Source organism: Mobula birostris, chromosome 4 (assembly GCF_030028105.1).
Source record: "Mobula birostris isolate sMobBir1 chromosome 4, sMobBir1.hap1, whole genome shotgun sequence".
In the NCBI taxonomy this organism is placed as follows: Eukaryota; Metazoa; Chordata; class Chondrichthyes; order Myliobatiformes; family Myliobatidae; genus Mobula; species Mobula birostris.
In genome coordinates this window covers 126,345,494-126,365,478 of record NC_092373.1, presented here as the reverse complement: position 1 = coordinate 126,365,478, position 19,985 = coordinate 126,345,494, and the positions used below count along the sequence as shown (strand labels likewise).

At 44.0% G+C, this 19,985-nt stretch overlaps 1 protein-coding gene across 8 annotated transcripts in view; it reads left to right on the top strand.

Moving 5' to 3' along the window:
* LOC140196016 (E3 ubiquitin-protein ligase MARCHF1-like) overlaps positions 1-19,985 on the top strand; it is a 606,033-nt gene that overhangs the window by 402,351 nt on the left and 183,697 nt on the right. Inside the window, exon 1 of one of the 8 annotated variants that reach the window (XM_072254711.1) lies at positions 5,085-5,253. The exons of 6 other annotated variants lie outside the window; for them this stretch is intronic. In XM_072254711.1, coding sequence (XP_072110812.1) covers positions 5,197-5,253 — 57 coding nt within the window. In that variant the 5' untranslated portion in view covers positions 5,085-5,196. Of the gene's footprint in view, positions 1-5,084; positions 5,266-19,985 lie in introns of those variants that run through there. One more of the 8 variants, XM_072254710.1, reaches the window with a different exon arrangement.

Sequence of the window (19,985 nt, the reverse complement as noted above, 5' to 3'; positions counted from 1 at the left end):
AGCTCGTGGTCCTACTAGTTGCAATTCCCCTAGCCAGCAGGTATTGGCGCAGCTCGTCACTCATAAACGAGGACCCTCTGTCACTGTGAATATAGCATGGGTATCCGAACAGAGTGAAAAGCTTGCGCAGGGCTTTTATAACTGACGTGGTAGTGGATGGCGAAAGGGAACCGTGAGTACTCGTCGATAGCGTTAAGAAAGTACACATTGTGGTCGGTGGAGGGAAGGGGGCCCTTAAAGTCAACACTCAGTCACTCAAAGGGGCGGGTGGCCTTGATGAGTTGTGCCTTTTTGGGTCGGTAGAAGTGCGGTTTGCACTCTGCGCAGACTTGGCAGTCCCTGGTCGTCGTCCTGATCTCCTCAAGGGAGTAAGGCAGATTCCGGGCTTTCATGAAGTGGAAAAGCCGGGTGACCCCCGGGTGGCAAAGATCTACATGTAGGGCATATAGCTGGTCGATCTGCGCGCTGGCGCACATTCCCCGGGATAGGGCATCAGAGGGCTCATTGAGCTTCCCAGGCCTGTACATGATGTCATAGTTGTAGGTGGAGAGTTCGATTCTCCACCTCAGAATTTTATCATTTTTGATTTTGCCCCGCTGTTGGTTATTAAACATGAATGCGACTGAGCGCTGGTCAGTTAGCAGGGTGAACCTTTTGCCGGCAAGATAGTGCCTCCAGTGCCTAATAGCTTCCACTATGGCCTGGGCCTCTTTCTCCACTCCTTAGTGCCGAAGTTCAGGGCCTTGAAGAGTACAGGAGAAGAACGCCACTGGTCTCCCCGCCTGGTTGAGGGTAGCAGCCAGCGCAAAGTTGGAGGCGTCACTCTCTACTTGGAAGGGAATGGCCTCATCCACCGCATGCATTGCTGCTTTGGCAATGTCCCCTTTTATGCGGTTGAAGGCCGCGTGGGCCTCGGCTGAGAGGGGGAATGTGGTGGACTTGACCAGGGGGCAGGCCTTGTCTGCGTAGTTAGAGACCCATTGGGCGTAATATGAAGAGAAGCCCAGGCACCTTTTGAGGGCTCTGAGGGTGTTGGGGAGTTCCAACAGGGGGCGCATATGGTCGGGGTCAGGGCCAATGACTCCATTCTCCATGACACACCCAAGGAAGAGGGAGTTCCAACAGGGGGCGCATACGGTCGGGGTCAGGGCCAATGATTCCATTCTCCATGACACACCCAAGGATAGCAATTTGGGTGGTCCCGAATATACACTTGTCCTTGTTATAGGTGAGATTGAGAGCTTTGACCGTTTGGAGAAATTTTTGGAGATTGTTGTCGTGATCCTGCCAGTCGTGACCGCAGATGGTGATGTTATCCAAATATGGGAACGTGGCCTTCAGTTGGCACTGGTCCATCATCTGGTCCATTGCCCTCTGGAAGACAGATACACCATTCGTGACACCAAAGGGGACACGCAGGAATTGATAAAGCCTGCCGTCTGCCTCGAAGGCAGTGTAAGGGCGGTCCTCCGGGCAGATGGGGAGCTGATGGTAAGCGGATTTTAAGTCTATGGTCGAGTACACCTTGTACTGTGCTATCTGATTGACCATATCCGCGATGCGGGGTAGAGGGTACGTGTCGAGCTGCGTGAACCTATTGATGGTCTGGCTATAGTCCACGACCATCCTATTCTTCTCCCCGTTCCGAACAACCACCACCTGCTCCCTCCAAGGACTTGTGCTTGCCTCAATGACCCCCTCCCTGAGTAGACGCTGCACCTCCGACTTAATGAAATCTCTGTCCCCCGCGCTGTACCTCCTGCTTTTATTTGCCACAGGTTTACAGTCGGGGGTCAGGTTGGCGAACAGCGGTGGGGGAGGGATCCTGAGGGTGGAGAGGCCGCAAGTGGTGTCGGTAGTGCGGCAGTTGGCATGGTGTTGGGTGGGGTGTGCGGGTCGGTGTGTGTGTGTGGTCAGTAGCGGAGTACGTGACATATCCCTACAAAACTGGGGATTTACAACAGTAATTGGTGGGAGGGGCCCATCATACTTCATTGTCACACTTTTCAGGTGGCTCTGGAAGTCGAGCCCCAATAGCACAGGGGCACACAGTTGAGGCATGACCGGTAACGTAAAGTCTTGATATTCTGTGCCCTGCACCACTGGCGTTGCTACCCAACCCCCCCCCCCCCCCCGGATGTCTGTTGTATGTGACCCGGAAGCCATGGTGACCCTCTGAGTTACCGGCCGTATCACGAGTCCGCAATGCTGCACCGTGTCCGGGTGGATAAAACTCTCCGTGCTGCTTGTGTCAAACAGGCAGCTTGTCCTGTGCCCCTCCACCAGGATGTCCATCATTGACCTTGCGAGCTGGTGGGGAACGCTTTGGTCGAGGGTCACGGAGGCTGGGGTTGAGTCGCTGTCTTGGTCTGGCGTGGTGGGGTGCCCCGTGAGCACCCGTTGGTCGTAGGCGGTGGGAGGGGACGCCGGCCAAGATGGCCGCCCCTATATCTCGCACATGGTGGCAACGTGCAGGGAAGATGGCGGCAGGCAAGATGGTGACCCCCACAACTCGCACACGGCACTGCTTGATCCCGCTCGCGGTTTTGACTTACAGACCTTGGTGAAGTGGCCCTTCTTTCCGCAGCAATACTTTATACTTTATACTTTATTGACGCCAAACAATTGATACTAGAACGTACAATTGTCACAGCAATATTTGATTCTGCACTTCCCGCTCCCTGGAGTACAAATCGATGGTAAATATTAAAAATTTAAATTATAAATCATAAATAGAAAATAGAAAATGGAAGATAAGGTAGTGCAAAAAAACTGAGAGGCAGGTCCGGATATTTGGAGGGTACAGCCCAGATCCGGATCAGGATCCGTTCAGCAGTCTTACCACAGTTGGAAAGAAGCTGTTCCCAAATCTGGCCGTACGAGTCTTCAAGCTCCTGAGCCTTCTCCCGGAGGGAAGAGGGATGAAAAGTCTGTTGGCTGGGTGGGTCGTGTCCTTGATTATCCTGGCAGAACTGCTCTGACAGTGTGCAGTGTCAAGTGAGTCCAAGGACAGAAGATTGGTTTGTGTGATGTGCTGGGCTGTATTCACGATCTTCTGCAGCTTCCTCCAGTCTTGGGCAGGACAACTTCCATACCAGGTTGGGATGCACCCTAGAATAATGCTTTCTACGGTGCATCTGTAAAAATTAGTGAGGGTTTCAGGGGACAGGCCAAATTTCTTTAGCTTTCTCAGGAAGTAGTGGTGCTGGTGGGCTTTCTTGGCAGTGAACTCTGCTTGGTTGGACCAAGTCAGGTCATTTGTGATATTGACCCTGAGGAACTTATAGCTTTTGACCTGTTCCACTTGCGCACCACCGATGTAAATAGGGTCGTGCGGTCCACTACTCCTTCTGAAGTCAACAACCAATTCCCTCACCTTGCTGACGTTGAGGGATAGGTCTTCGCACCATGCCACCAGTTCATAATAGAATAATAATCATAATAGAATCAATAAAAGACCATGCCAATTTGGGTGTTCAACCAATGTGTAAAAGACAACTGTACAAATACAAAAATGATAGTAATAATAAATAAATAAGCAATAAATATCGAGAATATGAGATCAATAGTCCTTGAAGGTTGTGGGAACACTTCAATGATGGGGCAACTGAAATTGAGTGACGAGCATGATGGTTGAGGGATAATAACTGGCCCTGAGCCTAGTGGGCAGTATCCACAACTTTTTAGAGGATTTTCCATTCAGGGCATTGGTGTTTCCATACCAGGCTGTGATGCAGCCAGTCAATATACTCTCCAGCACACATCTATAGTAGTTTTTCAAAGTTTTAGATGTCATGCCAAATCTACACAAACTCCGAAGGAAATAGAGGCGCTGCCATGCTTTCTTCGTAACTGCACTTATGTGCTGGGCCCAGGATGCTCATCTTACCAATGTGACCAATTAACCTATTAACCCGTGCGACTTTGGAATGTGGGAGGAGACACGTCCTGGAGAAATCCCATGAGATCATGGGGAGAATGTACAAACTCCTGACAAATAGCGGTGGAAGTGAACCCAGGTCATTGGCACTGAAATAGTGTTACACTAGCTGCTGTGCTACTGTACTGCCCCGAAGGAGGCTATGCATCTATACTCATTGGTCAGGGGTTGGGCTATTGCACTGAGGATCTTAGCATTTCTTGCAATCCAGGATAAATAGTCCTGTATGACCTGGCTCCACTCGGGGCTCTGTGGCCTTGAGATCAGGATACCCCTCAGGGTGGAGGACAATTTCCCCAGGATTTAATGGATATTTTGTCAGCTGTCAAAGGAGCAGCTCTAAGATTGGAAATTGGCAGAAAAGAGTGGTATTCATTTGCAGCATTTGAACTGATTCCCCTCTTTGCTTCTTTCCACTGTGGAGAACTAAAAATTACCCTTTTGTGTTTTAACAGTCCTTAGCATAAATCTTCATTCCAACTAATCTCACCTATTGTACTTGGATGATTTGTGACTTTGTTTCTTGGAATTCAAGGTTTTAAATGTAATTATTTTGCAATTATCTTAGCATAACAACAGCCTGTGCAGTAGCAGCATTGACAATGAAAAAGTAATTGCATTCTTGAACTATTTCTTTGTAACTCGATAGTAAATGTGAACCATCATCATAAAGGTCCTGGGGGGGGGGTCCATTTTTAATTTAACTTTGTGAATGGTTCTGTTTGTTAGCTCAAGAATGAATAACTCCATTCTTGCTTTGCTGCTCATTTGGCAACACTAGTTCTGTGTCTCAAAGATAGCCATCCAGACAAAAGTAATTGAAAACTGCTGGATTATTTCAACCTATTTTCACAGAGACCTGACACTCTCTGTTAAAAACCAGCCTTCTAACTACATCTCCATGGAATACAGGCTCTCTGGAGTAGGCCCTTTTTTTTTGAAAAGGACGTGGTCTCAAGCAGTCTGTTACTTCTTGCTTTAATGCTGCAAGTGACTGGTGCTCGAATACGGGAAGGCAAGAAGACTTTCATCTGGGTCATGAATTATGCACACTGGCTGCCTGCCTGATCAGGCCAAGGTAATCCAGCCTCTCTTTTGCATGCCCTGCCCTCACTACAATACATCATTCCCAGTGACCTTTCTTTTCCTAACTTCCCCTGAAAGCAGATGTGAGGGAGACGCTATGGCTGCAGGAGGATACTGAGCTAAAAAGTGAGACAGAAAGAAATAATGTGGCTGTAAGACGTGGAGGCTGAATGAAGGCTGAAAGTGAATGCAGCAACGTGCTGTCAGGTGGGAGTGCAGGGCTGGAGGTATGTGTGCAGGTAACAACGCTTCTTGTTTTCCCTTCTGTATTATTTATCTTAAGATTCTCAAAAGGGATAGAAAGGGAAAATTGTATTCTACAAATTGCAGACTTAAAGAGTTAAGTCAAGCTTTCTATAGGTTCTGTTTATCATGTACTAACGAAAGAACAGCATTAAAGGGATATTATCTCTACAGAGGCAGAAAAAAATGGTAGGTAAATATTTTCTCTGTAGAACAGCTGGAACAGCCATCAAGATGATGTGATGCACAAATTACGCTCTGATGTGTTTTGATATAGGTTATGTATGGCTATTTTCATTAAAATTTGTGTACTTTTTATGTAAAATGTCGTGCCTTTGTGAAAAACGTACTATTCATCATCATACATTTTGGGGATTTAAAATATACTTTTACAGATATACAAAGATCAAATATACGAAGGCAGGTCTTATTTTTTTGACCTCTTCATTCATGTAAATGAAAATTTTGTCCAGTCACAAATGTGCTGTTGGTTACTGTTTGAAAAATCTAATTCCTTGTATGATGAAGTTAACAGGCATCAATCTATTAATTGGTTACAGCCAATATAATATCATGTATATTGAAAAGTTTATTGAAGTGGTCAATCAAGTTGGCCTTCTTGAGGCCTCCATCGGTGTTGCGTCCTCACTGTATAGATACACAAACTAAGGCAGTACGATATGAAGAGCAAGCTGTTGCCCATGTAGCAGACTGCCCCTCTCCACACATCTGATGAACCCAAAGGAATGCAGAGACCGATACTGTTTGGCACCAGCAGTATTGCAGGAGTTGCCAGTCAGTATTGAACTTAAAGTTGGACTGCCTTAGGAACTCCAGCTCCAGATTTTCCCTTGAGGTTTACTCCTGAAGCCTACACCGCGAGTGGGCACAGCTGCAAGGCAGCGGAGGTTTGAGATCAGAGTTTTCCTTCACCTAGATGAGCTGCCAACCACTACTAATGAGCCCCATCTGCCCAAAGCAACTGGTTTTAAGGTGCCAGTTACCCACCTTTGCCCCGTTTTCTGTCAATAGAAGTGGTTACACCGGGTTTAGTAGCTAAGCCACATGTGAAGGTCAGGAGCTAGACTTAGTTGTCAGAGGCTATGTGAGGTGCATGCCATTGAGAGCATTTAATAGGTAGTGAGAGCTTGTCCCCATTACCACTCCCAGCTATAAAAACCTTAAGAAACCACTTTGACCTTCAGGGCGACTGTTATTAAGTAACTATACTATAAACCATGGAAAGTCAGCAGGTTCTGCTTGTGACAAATGTTTGCCAGTTCCATGTGTATTAGTGGTATTGAGTTTGGGAGAACCATTCTTTTAAAAAAAATTGTATTAACTTGATTCGGTTAAAAGAGTAAAAATACTGCTTCGTAATCTTGTGTAAATAGAGTTGCAGGGTGCTACTTTGACCAGTAGACTCTTCCATATCATCAATTGGCAAAAGGGATACAGTTAATTACTTCACAGGATTTTTATTATAGTATTTGCTTGCTTAGCAAAATGCTGCCAATTCACTTGAGCTCCATCTGATATATTTTAAACTGACTGAATGTACTCATTTGAAGGCTTAGAAGCCTTTTTCTTGGTGATGCTGGAACAAGTCATTTTGAGTTACAGTGCAGCTTAGCATTATAATAAATCCTTTCGGAACATTGTTGTTTCTACACCCATCAGGGAGTATTTAGAAGCTTAGGTCATGATTCGTTGTGGAAAATTGCCTCTGAGTTACTACAGCAATTAGCAAAAACCATAGATTAGTTGAGTTATGGTTGCATGAAATCATTTATCCTTATCAATAGATCTTAGTAAAGGAGAAGCAGGGTTTCAAATGAAAGAATTAAAATAGGCCTTATGTTTCCTGACATCTAAAAGGACCAGGAGATGCTTGATTTTAGTTTAGTGTTAAAGTTTCTGAAATCATGTGATTCTGAAATGTATGATTCCTGATTTTGTTGATCCAAATGAAAGGGTAGCAATGAACTTCAGTATGTTTCTAGTAAGCAGGGTAAAGATGCTTCAGCACTTAAACAACTTGAATGTAATTTTAATAATAGCGAAATTTCACATTCTTCCAACCATGAAAATAATGCAGCAGGCACGCATGGGCAAGGGTGCAGTGAGTTAAAAACCGGTAGTATTATGGGAGCGGTATCAGAGGGTGGGGGACTGTAACTGATACACCTCTGTTCAACAACTGGCGAAGCTGACTGCCTCCTGCAAAGTCAACTTAATAATCAAAGTGGTGAGAAAATTTTGCAGAAAGTAATCAAGGACAAAGTTATCAACTGGAAAATTATTGATTAATAAATTACAACAAGTATGGGCTTGATAAAGGCAAAGCATGTTAAACGAACAGGAAACCAACCAGCATGAACACTCTCACTTCCTCTTTTGCGGAGAAAGAGCAAGTGATTGCCAACCAATGTGTCCACAAGTTGCAAAAGGTCGCTTAATTTTTTAACAAGGTTGTATGCTTTCATTTCATTTTTCATCACAATTGGCCGGGTTTCCAGGACCTAAGGAAACTGACAGCTGAAATGAACCATGAGAGGTTGTATCTGTGAGTTAAGTGCCTTTACAGAAATCCTTGTGGATTAGAAAGAGAAGAAGTGTTTCCAGTTAGCCCAAACAAACTACCTAGTAAGCCCACTCCTTCCATTACGTGAAGGCTCCTTGTCCCTCCCTCTATCAGATTCTCAGGGCATCATACTGAGGGATACTTAAGAATCAGTTTCTTTGCCACCCAAAGCTGGATATTTACATACTCTGTATGAGTTTGTTGCGTTGTACGTGTGAGGACTGGGCATCAATTCATGGTGTCGCGGGGTGGGGTGGGGGGGGAAGGTTCTGGATTCTTTTATTCCATAAATATGTTCTGTTGGTAATGTGTTTTAGCACCTTGACCCCATAGTAACACTGTCTCAATTGGTTGTTTTCATGAATACTCATGTATGCTTGAATGACAACTAAAACTGAACTTAACTGATTTGAGATTTTTTGCTAATTTTTTACGAATGTGTTTAGATTTGCCTTTTGCAATTCCTCAGAATATCAGATCAATATTAAACACAAAAAAGACTTTTAGTTTTCTGAGTATTATACTATTTCAATTCACATTTATTTTGTTACAAGATTTTACAAAGAGTGGAAAATATTGAGCTACTAAATGGCCATGGAAATGAGAGATCTCTAATGACAAAATAATGACTCAGAGAGTGGTAGCTGTGTGGAATGAGCTTCCAGCAGGAGTGGTTGAGGCAGGTTCGATGTTGTCATTTAAAGTTAAATTGGACAGCTATATGGACAGGAAAAGAATGGAGGGTTATGGGCTGAGTGCAGGTCGGTGGGACTAGGTGAGAGTAAGAGTTCGGCACGGACTAGAAGGGCCGAGATGGCCTGTTTCCATGCTATAATCAGGCTGAATTTCCTAATTACTCAGGTGGGTTGTTGTGGAAAGCATAAGCACTTGATTTGCAAACATTAAACCACAAGTCACCTGAAACCACCCATCAGTCATGGGCTCAATTTTAATCTTGTAGAAGTTTGTTGCCTAGAAGTAAATCAGTTGGCAAAGTAGTTGAATGGAGTTTGGCCTCTGATCATCAACAAAAAACAAACTTCACATCCCATTGGAGGACATTGGCTTGACAATGGAAGTAGGAAAGTCAAAAGGAAATTAACCCCCAGGATTTTGTGGTGTATTAGGTTTTCTGCTGAAATGTTAGTGTTAATGTGATTGAAGGGGGCTTCCTTTGTACAGTGCATAGAACCGAGAAGATTACAGCACAGTACCAGCCATTTGGCTCATGATGTTGTGCCAACTTTTTAACCTGCTCTAAGATAAATCTACGTCTTCCCTCCTACATAACCATCCACTTTCCTGTCATCCATATGCCTTTCTATGAGGTTCTTAAATATTCCTAATATATCTCCCTCTATCAACTGCTTTCCATGTAGCTACTACCCTCTGTGCAAAATACTTAGCTCCAGTATCCCCCCCATACTTTCTTCCAATCTCCTTAAAATGATGTATGCCCCTTCAGATTAGCAATTTCTGCACTAGGAAAATGTCTTTGGCTGTCCACTCAATTTATGCTTCTTACCATCTTGTACACCTCTCTCAAGTCACCTCTCATACTCTTCCGCTCTAAAGGGGAAAGCCTTAGTTCACTCAGCTTTTACTCATTAGACATGCTCTCTCATCCAGGCAGCATCCTGATGAATATTTTCTGCACCCTCTCTAAAGTCTCCATGTCCTTCCTATAATGAGATGACCAAAACTGAACACAGTATTCCAAGTTTTAGAGTTTTAGAGAGATGCATTACCTCACATACGATAAGTCAATCTTCTCTTCTCAGTACAGCACATAACGGGTTTGCTTTTCAGCTTGGGCCCATGATAGCATGTTCCTGAATTTCAGAATCAGAATCAGGTTTAATATCACTGGCATATGTGGTGAACCCGGCTGGTGACATAGTGGCATCAGCGCAGGACTGTGGGGCGGGAGGTCCCGAGTTCAAAGCCAGCCGGCTCCCCTGCACGCCTTTCATCCGTGCTGGGTTACGAGCTGGTGATCTCTTTGGAAAAACTCACCCGGCAGAAGGCAATGGCAAACCACTGCTGTAACTTGCCTCGTACGCGATTCCCAACTATGTCAGAGTGGCGTGGGAGGAAGTTGTCCGCTAACTGGAAAAATTCCGGATGTAACGTAAAAAAAAATGTGCTGAAGTTTATTGTTTTGCAGTAACAGTACAATGCAATACATAATAGTAAAAACTATAAATGACAATAAGAAATCTATATAAAAATTAAAATTAAAGTCAATAAGTAGTGCAAAAGGAGAAAAGGAAAATACTGAGATGGTGGTCATGGGTTTATTGTCCATTCAGAAATCTGATGGTGGAAAGGAAGAAGCTGTTCGTGAAATACTGAGTGTGTGTCTTCAGGCTCCTGTACCTCCACCGAGAAGAGGACATGCCCTGTGTGATGGGGGTCTTTAATGATGGGATTTTTTTAGATATTGCCTTTTGAAAGTGTCCTGAATGCTGGGGAGGCTAGTGTTCATGTTGGATCTGGCTGGGTTTACTACTTTCTGCAGCTTTTTCTGATTCTGTGCTGTGGCCCCTCCGCACCAGTCAGTGATGCGACCAGCTGGGATGCTCTCTATGGTTTATCTGTAGAAATTGTGAATGTCCTTGGTGACATACCAATTCTCCTCGAATTGCTACTGAAACATAGTCACTGTCATACTTCTTTTGTAATTGCATCAATATGCTGGGTCCTGGATAGATCCTCTGGCATGTTGACACCCAGAATCCTAAAACTGCTCACCCTTTCCAATTCGATCCCTTGAAGAGGACTGGTGTGTGTTCCCTCGACTTCCCCGTCCTGAAGCCTACAATCAATTCCCTGGTCTTACTGACACTAAGTGTAAGGATATTGCCGCAACCACTCAACCAGCTGATCTATCTCATTACCATGTGCCTCCTCATCGGCAAATTTATAGATGGCTTTTGAGCTGTGCCCAGCCACACCATCCAGTGAGTTTTGTAATTGTCTCACATACATTGTTCTAATCATCTGTAATTGAGCTTTGACTGTACAGTACAGGCGATCTGGGTTCAGTTCCCACTGCTGCTTGTAAGGAGTTTGCATGTTCTTCCCACGACCACATGGGTTTCCTCCCACAGTCCAAAGACCTACTGATTGGTAGGTTAATTGATTATTGTAAAATGCCCCGTCATTAGGATAGGATTAAATCTGGTGACTGCTGGGCGGTGTGGCTCGAAGGCCTAATTCCACGCTGTATCTGAATGAATGAATGAATAAATAAATGAATAAATAGATAGATAGCTTTTTTAGGTTTTGTAATCATATGCCAAATGTTAAAAACTTTGTAGGAGGGCAAGGATGAGTTCCACATAGAAATGCAGATGGTTTCTTTGCTGCTAACTAGAGTTGGTTAAAAGCATTAATGGGCTTTTAATCCAATGCCTCCATTTCAAGATTCAAAACAAATACCAAGACAAAATTACTTAGATTGTCTAGTTGGTTGTTTGAAAATTTCCAGAACAGCTTGTTCATCAGGATGATAGGCCAAAACTAGTGGCTTGCACTCATGTGTGTCTTAGGAACTGTTTATGGAAGTGACATTTTGGATGTAGTACAAGGCTAAATTGAACATATTTCTTTTTTGGGAATTGCAAAAGATATTTGAAAGTTACTTCCTTTGTTTCAGACAGAGCATTCTTTAATCATGATTACCTACCATAAAGTGTCATCTACTTTCAATGAGAAAGGAATGATGTACAGATAGCAGAGCCTCATTATTGATAAGAGCAGAGGAAGGGTGTCAGTATGATGAAAACAGGTCAAGAACCCAAGAGGCAGTGATACCGAGCCACTATCAATATTAATAATTGCAGGCCTCCATTGACTTATTGTATGCCCTCTTCAGAGATAATCTTCCAGTGTAAAGAAGGATATCCAAGGGCACTTCACCTCAGTTTGCCAATAAAGACTTCTTTGTAATATCTTTCTCGCTTTTGATCCTGCCTGCCTTTTGCAAGAAGTTAAGAGTGGGTGAAAGGAAGTCAACTGTCATTGAGAAAAGACAAACCAATCTAATCAGATGAAAGCAGACACACTATAAAGATATGAAGAGATCCTACTGTGCACTAGGATGGAGTTGCTAGTAATACAGTCCACAATTCGCAGGCAGCTTTGGAACGGATTGCACTTAAGCTTTTTTGAAAGTCGGCTGAGTCCAAGTGAGAGTGAGAGGTCTGGTCTGATGCAGTGAAGCAAGCAAGGGACAGTCATGAAGGTGGTCGGTGAGCAAGAAGATAGCAAATCCAGGGCCAGTACAGGTGAAAAGGATTTGACAATCAGTTTGGCAGCTGGGGTGGGGTCAGTGGAGGTGAGGGGAGATGGATATTGGAACTTCTAACTTGCTTCAATCAGCCAAAGCATCAGAGTTAAGTGTTGGGATTTCATTTCAAATCACCTGAGCAAAGATTAATCGGAGCCCTGTCCTGGTTCAGAAGTGGTGATTTAATATTGAAATAACTGCAATTAAGTGCTTGTTAACAAAAAAAAAATGAGTTTCTGTGCACAGGGGCTTCAAGAATCAGTGTTATATGTTAAAGCTTCTAAGCCAGAGGTTTATGGACTGGGAAATACCTCTGTAGTGTAGTTGTGAGCGTAATGCTTTACAGCATGCCAGCTGGAAGATCAGGATTTAATTCCAGCTTCTGTCTGTAACGAGTTTGTACATTTTGCCTATGACCATGTGGGTTTCCTCTGGGTCCTTCAGTTCCCTCCCACATTCCAAAGACTATGATTAGGGCCTGTTAGTTGTGGGCATGCTACGTTAGTGCTGGAAGAGTGGCAGTATGTGCAGGCTGCCCAGCACAATTGTCACTGATTTGATTTGACGCATCTCACTGTGTGCTTTCATGTATGTTTACTTTACCTCAGATGAAGCTCATTTTTATCTTTTGGCTAAGAAGGAATGAAAATAAATGAACAGAGCAAACAAGCCTGTTGCTGGAGGAACTTAGCAGATCAGGCATCATCTGTACAGGCGAAGTGTTCAAGACCCTCAGTTAGGACGGGAGAGTAAAGGGGAATTAAGACTATAAGACATATGAGCAGAAGTAGACCTTTCGGCCCATCTGGTCTGCACTGCCATTCTGTTATGGCTGATTTATTATCCCTCTCAACCCCATTCTCCTGCTTTCTCCCTGTAACCTTCGACACCCTGTCTAACCAAGAATCTATCAACCTCCACATTAAATATACCTTAAGACTTGGACTCCATCAGCTATGCCCTCTGGTCCTAGACCTACCCATTACAGGAAACATTCTCCTCATATCCACTCTATCTAGTCCTTGCAATATTTGATAGGTTTCAATGAAATCGCCCTTCATTCTTCTAAACTCCAGCAAGTACAGGCCCGAAGCCATCAAGCACTGCTCACACATTAGTCCTTTCATTCTCAGAATCGTTCTTGTGAACCTCTTCTGAACCCTCTCCAATGCCAGCACAACTTTGCTTAGATAAATGGCCCACAACTGCTCACGATATTCCACATGCAGTCTGACCAATGCCTTATAAAGGCTCGGCGTCACTTTTACATTCCACTCCTCTCAATTTGAATGCCAACATTGCATCTGCCTTCCTTACAATCAACTGAACCCTCAAGATAACCTTTAGGGAATCCTGGAGAAGGGCTTCGAAGGTCCTTTGCACCTCTGATGTTTGAATTTTCTCCCATTTAGTAAACAGTCTGTGAACTTTATCCTTTCTACCAAAATGCATGACCATACACTTTTGTACACTATATTCCATCTGCCACTTATTTGCCCATTCTCCCAATCCACCAACATCCTTCTACAGGCTCCCTGCTTACTCAACACTCCCCACCCCTCCACCTATCTGCATCATCTGCAAACTTGGACATTAAGCCATCAATTCCATCATCCAAATTATTGAGGTTTAACATGAAAAGGAGTGGTCCCAATACTGACCTCGACAGAACACCACTAGAATGGGCTGCTTTTATTCCAACTCTTAGCCTCTTGCCAATCAGCCAATCTTCTATCAATGCTGATATCTTTCCTATAATACCATGGGCTCCTATCTTCTTAAGCAGCCTCATGGACATCATCTTGACAAAGGGCTTCTGAAAATCCAAGTAAACAACATCCACCGACTCTCCTTTGTCAATCCTTCGTGTAACTTCTTCAAAGAATTTCAACAGATTTGTCAGGCAAAATATTCTGTTAATGGAACCATGCTGATATTAGCCCACTTCATCATGTATCACTACCCCAAAAAACCTCATCCTTGCAAATGGACTCTAACATCTTCCCAACCATAGAAATCAGACTAACTGGTCTATAGCTTCTTTTATCTGCCTCCCTCCCTTCTTAAAGAGTAGATTGACACTTCCAATTTCCCAGTCCTCTGTGACCATTCCAGAATCCAGTTATTCTTGAAAGATTATTACTAATGCCTCCACAATCTCTTCCGCTAATCGCTCAGAACTCTAGGGTGTAGTCTATCTGGTGCAAGTGACTTGCCTAACTTGAGACTTTTCAGCTCCCCAGGCACCTTTTACTTAGTAATACCAACTACACTCACTTCTTCACCCTGATACTCTCAAATGTCTAGCACACTGCTAGTGTCTTCCACAGTGGACTGATGCAAAGACCTTATTAAGTTCATTTGCCATTTCTTTTCCCCCATTGCTACCTCTCTAGCATCATTTTCCAGCATCCAATATCAACTCCTATCTCTCTTTTGTGCATGAATCACAAAAGGTTGGTTTGCAGGTACGGCAGGCTATCAAGAAGACAAATGGAATGTTGGCCTTCATTGCTAGAAGGATTGAATTTAAGACCAAAAGAGGTTTTGCTGCAGGGTACTGGTGAGGCCGCACCTGCACGCAGTTCTGGTGTCCTTACTTGAGGAAGGATAAACTGGCTTTGGAGGAGGTGCAGAGGAGGTTCACCAGGTTGATTCCAGAGAAGAGAGGGTTAGACTATGAGGAGAGATTGAGTCGCCTGGGACTGTACTCACTGGAATTCAGAAGAATGAGAGGAGATCTTATAGAAACATAAAATTATGAAAGGGATAGATAAGATAGAGGCAAGAAAGTTGTTTCCACTGGTAGGTGAGCCTAGAACTAGGGGACATAGACTCAAGCTTCAGGGGAGCAGATTTAGGATGGAGATTAGGAGGAACTGCTTTTCCCAGAGGGTGGTGAATCTGTGGAATTCTCTGCCCAATGAAGCAGTGGAGGCTACCTCAGTAAGTAGATTTAAGACAAGGTTGGATAGATTTTTGCATAGTAGGGGAATTAAGGGTTATGGGGAAAAGGCAGGTAGGTCCATGGCCAGATCAGACATGATCTTATTGAATGGCGAGGCAGGCTCGACGGGCCAGATAGCCTACTCCTGCTCCTATTTCTTATGTTCTTCTAATCTTTATATATCTGAATAAGAACTTTTGGTATCCCATTTTATATTATTGGCTAGCTTACCTTCATATTATATCCTTTCTCTCCCTATGTTTTTATTAGTTGCCTTCTGTTGGTTTTAAAAAGTTTCCCTATTCTCTAACTTCCCAATAATTTTGGCTTTTATGCAGTCTTTGACTTCCCATGCCATCCATGATTGCCTCATTCTCCCTTTATAATACTTCTTCATCTTTGGGATGTATCTATCCTGCACCTTCCAAGTTGCTCCCAGAAACTCCAGCCATTGCTGTCCTGCCGTCAGCCCTACTTGTGTCCCCTTTCAGACAACTCTGACCAGCTCCACTCTCATGCTTCTGTAATTCCCTTTACTCCATTGTAATACTGATACATCTGACTTTATCTTTTCTCTCACAAACTGCAGGGTGAATTCTATCATAGTATGATCACTGCTTCCACAGGATTCCTTTGTTTTTGTTTTAAGTTCCCCAAATCAAATATGATTCATTACATAACACCCAGTCCGGAATTGCTTTTACCCTACTGAGCTCAATCACAAGCTGATGTTAAAAACCATTTCATTGGTATTCTACAAATTCCCTGTCTTGATCCAGCACCAACCTGATGTTCCCAATGTACCTGCACATTGAAGTCCCGCATGACTATCGTGACTATCTATTCCAAGCCTTTTCTATCTCCCAATGAAGTTTATATTCCAGATCCTGGTTACTGTTCAGTGGTCTGGGTATAATTTGCATTAGGATCTTTTTAGCCTTTCAGTTTCTTAGCTCTGCCCACAAGGATTCTACATCTTCGAATGTTATGTCACCTCTTTCTGAGAATTTGATTTTGTTTTTACTAACAGAGCCACCCCACCTTCTCTGCCTACCTGCCTATCCTTTTGATACAAGATGTATCCTTGTATGTTAAGCTCCCAACTATGAAATTGTTTTGGCCACAACTCAGTGATGCCCACAATGTCATACCTGTCAATCTGTAACTCCACTGCAGATTATCTATAGTTTATTTTCTATACTGTGTGCATTCAAATATAAAAACCTTCAGCCTTGTATTCATCACCCTTTTCTATATTGTCCCCATGTTACACTTCAACTTATCTCATCGACTGCAATTTTGCCCTATCATCTTGCTGTCCTTCCTCACGTCTCACTGCACACTCCATTAGTTTGCTTACCAATTGCCCCATCCTTGGCCCTATCACACCAGTTCTCATCCCCCTGCCAACTCAGCTTATACCCTCCCCAACAGCTCTACCAAACCTGCCAGCAAGGGTATTGTTCCCCTTGGGTTCAGATATAATCTCAAAGGCCAAAGGTTCAAAGTTTCATTTCATTATCAAAGTATACACTCTGAAATTCTTCAATTTCAATCTGTCTTTTTTGTACAGGTCATACCTTTCCCAGAAGAGATCCAGAGATCTGAAACCCTGATCCTGCACCACTTCCTCAGCCACTCATTCATCTGTACTATCATCCTATTCCTGCCCTGACTAGCATGTCATGCTGAGAGTAATCCAAAGATTGCTACCTTAGAGGTCCTGCTATTCAGCCTCTTCCTTAACTCCCTATACTCTCTGCGCAGGACCTCTTCCCTCTTTCTACCTACGTCATTGGTGCCAATGTGCACCACAACCTCTGGCTGGTCACCCCCCCACCCCCAAGAATTTTGTACAGCCCCTCTGAGACATCCTGGTCCCTAGCACCTCAGAGGCAACACACCATCCTAGCAGCTCTTTCACGGCCACAGAATCTGCTGGCCATTCCCCTAGCTACTGCATCTCCTATCACTATCACTCTGCCTGACTTTACTATTCCCTGCTCAGCTTCAGAGCCACGCACAGTGCCACTGGCCTGCCCATTGCTGCTGTACCCTGATAGATTATCCCTCAGCAGTATCCAAAGGAGTGTGCTTGTTGCTGAAGAGGATGGCCATACGTAAACCCTGCACTGACTACCTACTCCCTTTATTCTCCTGGTGCTCACCCATCACAGCACATCACACAAACCAATCTTCCGTCCTTGGACTCACTTTACACCGCACGCTGTCGGAGCAGTGCTGCCAGGATAATCAAGGACACAACCCACCCAGCCAACACACTTTTCATCCCTCTTCCCTCCAGGAGAAGGCTCAGGAGCTTGAAGACTCATACGGCCAGATTTGGGAACAGCTCCTTTCCAACTGTGCTCAGACTGCTGAATGGATCCTGACCCAGATCTGGGCCGTACCCTCCAAATATCCGGACCTGCCTCTCAGTTTTTTTGCACTACCTTACTTTCCATTTTTCTATTTTCTATTTCCGATTTGTAATTAAAATTTTTAATATTTACTAATATTTACTATTTTTAATATTTAATATTTGTAATCCAGGGAGCGGGAAGCGCAGAATCAAATATCGCTGTGATGATTGTACGTTCTAGTACCAATTGTTTGGTGACCATGAAGTATAAAGTATAAGCATCTACTAACTGAATCCTGCATTCTGGGTGTGAGCGCCTCAGTAGAAGTCTCATTGGTGAGAGTTTCAGCCTCCCAGATGGTCCTGGGTACACTCAGCTCCAGTTCCAGTACCTTGGCCTTGTTAGTCAGGAGCTGAGGTTTGGCGAACTTACTGCAGATCTAGTCATCAGGATGACCATCAGGTACCCTGAAACCCTACATCTCACAGTAGGAGCACTCTACTGCCTGAATTCTGCCTCATTCTGCCTACACCTGTTATACCGCTAACTTCTCAAACCACTCCAACAATGGCCACTCTGCCTAAACATCATTTCATTTTATTGGCCCTTTATCAATTACTATTAACCCATGCAATCTCCAGCTCTGCAGACAAGTCCCGACAGGCACCACTGGCTTTTTAAAAGTGGCGCCAAAAGTGCACAAGGAATTGTCTCCAACTCACTTCATAAATTCCCACTCCGCAGACAAGTCCAGACAGGCTCAGTCTCTTTTTAAAACTGGTCAGCATAATGAGATGAAGGGGCAAGGTGAGACCAGACATGTCAAGCATTAGCTAAATACAGGTGAGGTGGGGCGATAAGCAGATGGGCCCAGGTAGGGGTGGGAGAGAGCCACTTGGTCCCCTGTCCCCTTCTAATTGTTCCCAGTTGTCCAGTATCCCTCCCTAGAACATAGAACATAGAATAGTACAGCACATTACAGGTCCTTCGGCCCACAATGTTGTGCCGACCCTCAAACCTTGCCTCCCAAATAACCCCCCAACTTAAATTCCTCCATATACCTGTCTAGTAGTCTCTTAAATTTCACTAGTGCATTTGCCTCCACCACTGACTCAGGCACCACGCACCAACCATGCTCTGAGTAAAAAACCTTCCTCTAATGTCCCCCTTGAAGTTCCCACCTCATACCTTAAAGCCATGTCCTCTTGTATTGAGCAGTGGTGCTCTGGGGAAGAGGCACTGGCTATCCACTCTATCTATTCCTCTTAATATCTTGTATACCTATATCATGTCTCCTCTCATCCTCCTTCTCTCCAAAGAGTAAAGCCCTAGCTCCCTTAATCTCTGATCATAATGCACACTCTCTAAACCAGGCAGCATCCTGGTAAATCTCCTCTGTACCCTTTCCAATGCTTCCACATCCTTCCTATAGTGAGGCAACCAGAACTGGACACAGTACTCCAAGAGTGGCCTAACCACAGTTTTATAGGGCTGCGTCATTACATCGCGACTCTTAAACTCTATCCCTCGACTTATGAAAGTTAACACCCCATAAGCTTTCTTAACTACCCTATCCACCTGTGAGGCAATTTTCAGGGATCTGTGGACATGTACCCCCAGATCCCTCTGATCCTCCATACTACCAAGTATCCTGCCATTTACTTTGTACTCTCCCTGATCTTGTTAAACTCATTACTTTCCTTTCCTAGCAGATCTTATAATTTTTTTGTTTCTACTAATTACCTACTACCCTCTATCACTATCTCCACCCCTGCTTACCCCATTTAGTTGCACCTAATTGTTAGCAATTTTAGGTCTGTATCTGAGAAAAGATGAGCTGGCCCTGGGAAAGGTCTAAGGGAAGTTCACAAGAATGACCCTGGGGATGGAAAGCTTTTTATCTGAGGATAAAATGGATTTTGACCTGCACTCAATGAATTTCAGAAAGATGAAAAGGATTACCATTGAAACCTAATGAATATGGAAAGGCCTGTTTAGAGTGAATATGAAGTGAATGTTTCCATTGATATGTGTGTGTAGGATTGAGAGCAGCCTCAGAATAAAGGGACCCCCCTTTAGAACTGAGATGGAAGAATCTCTTCAGCAGGGGGGTAGTGATTCTGTGGAACTCATTTCCATAAAAGGCTATGGATGCCAAGTCATTGGAGTGTTTAAAGCTGAAATTAGATGGTCTTTTATCGGTAAAAGTTTTAAATGTTACAGGGAGAAGTTGGGAGATTGGAGCTGAGAAATAAAAATCAGCCATGATTGAATAGCAATGCAGATTCAATGGGCTAGATGCTCAAGATCTGCTCCTATATTTTGTGGTCTTGATGTCTAATCTACCAAGTGAAATATCCTTGCCTGGATCCACATATTGCTTGCCTGCTCCTATCTCACCCCTCTCCTCACCCAGGAGGGTGTAGACCTGCTGCAGGTTCACCACACAAAAAATCAGTCTGCTCTTTTGCTCCAGAACCCAACATCTGCAGTCTCTTTTGTCTCCATGGGAGACCAGAGAATTAGCC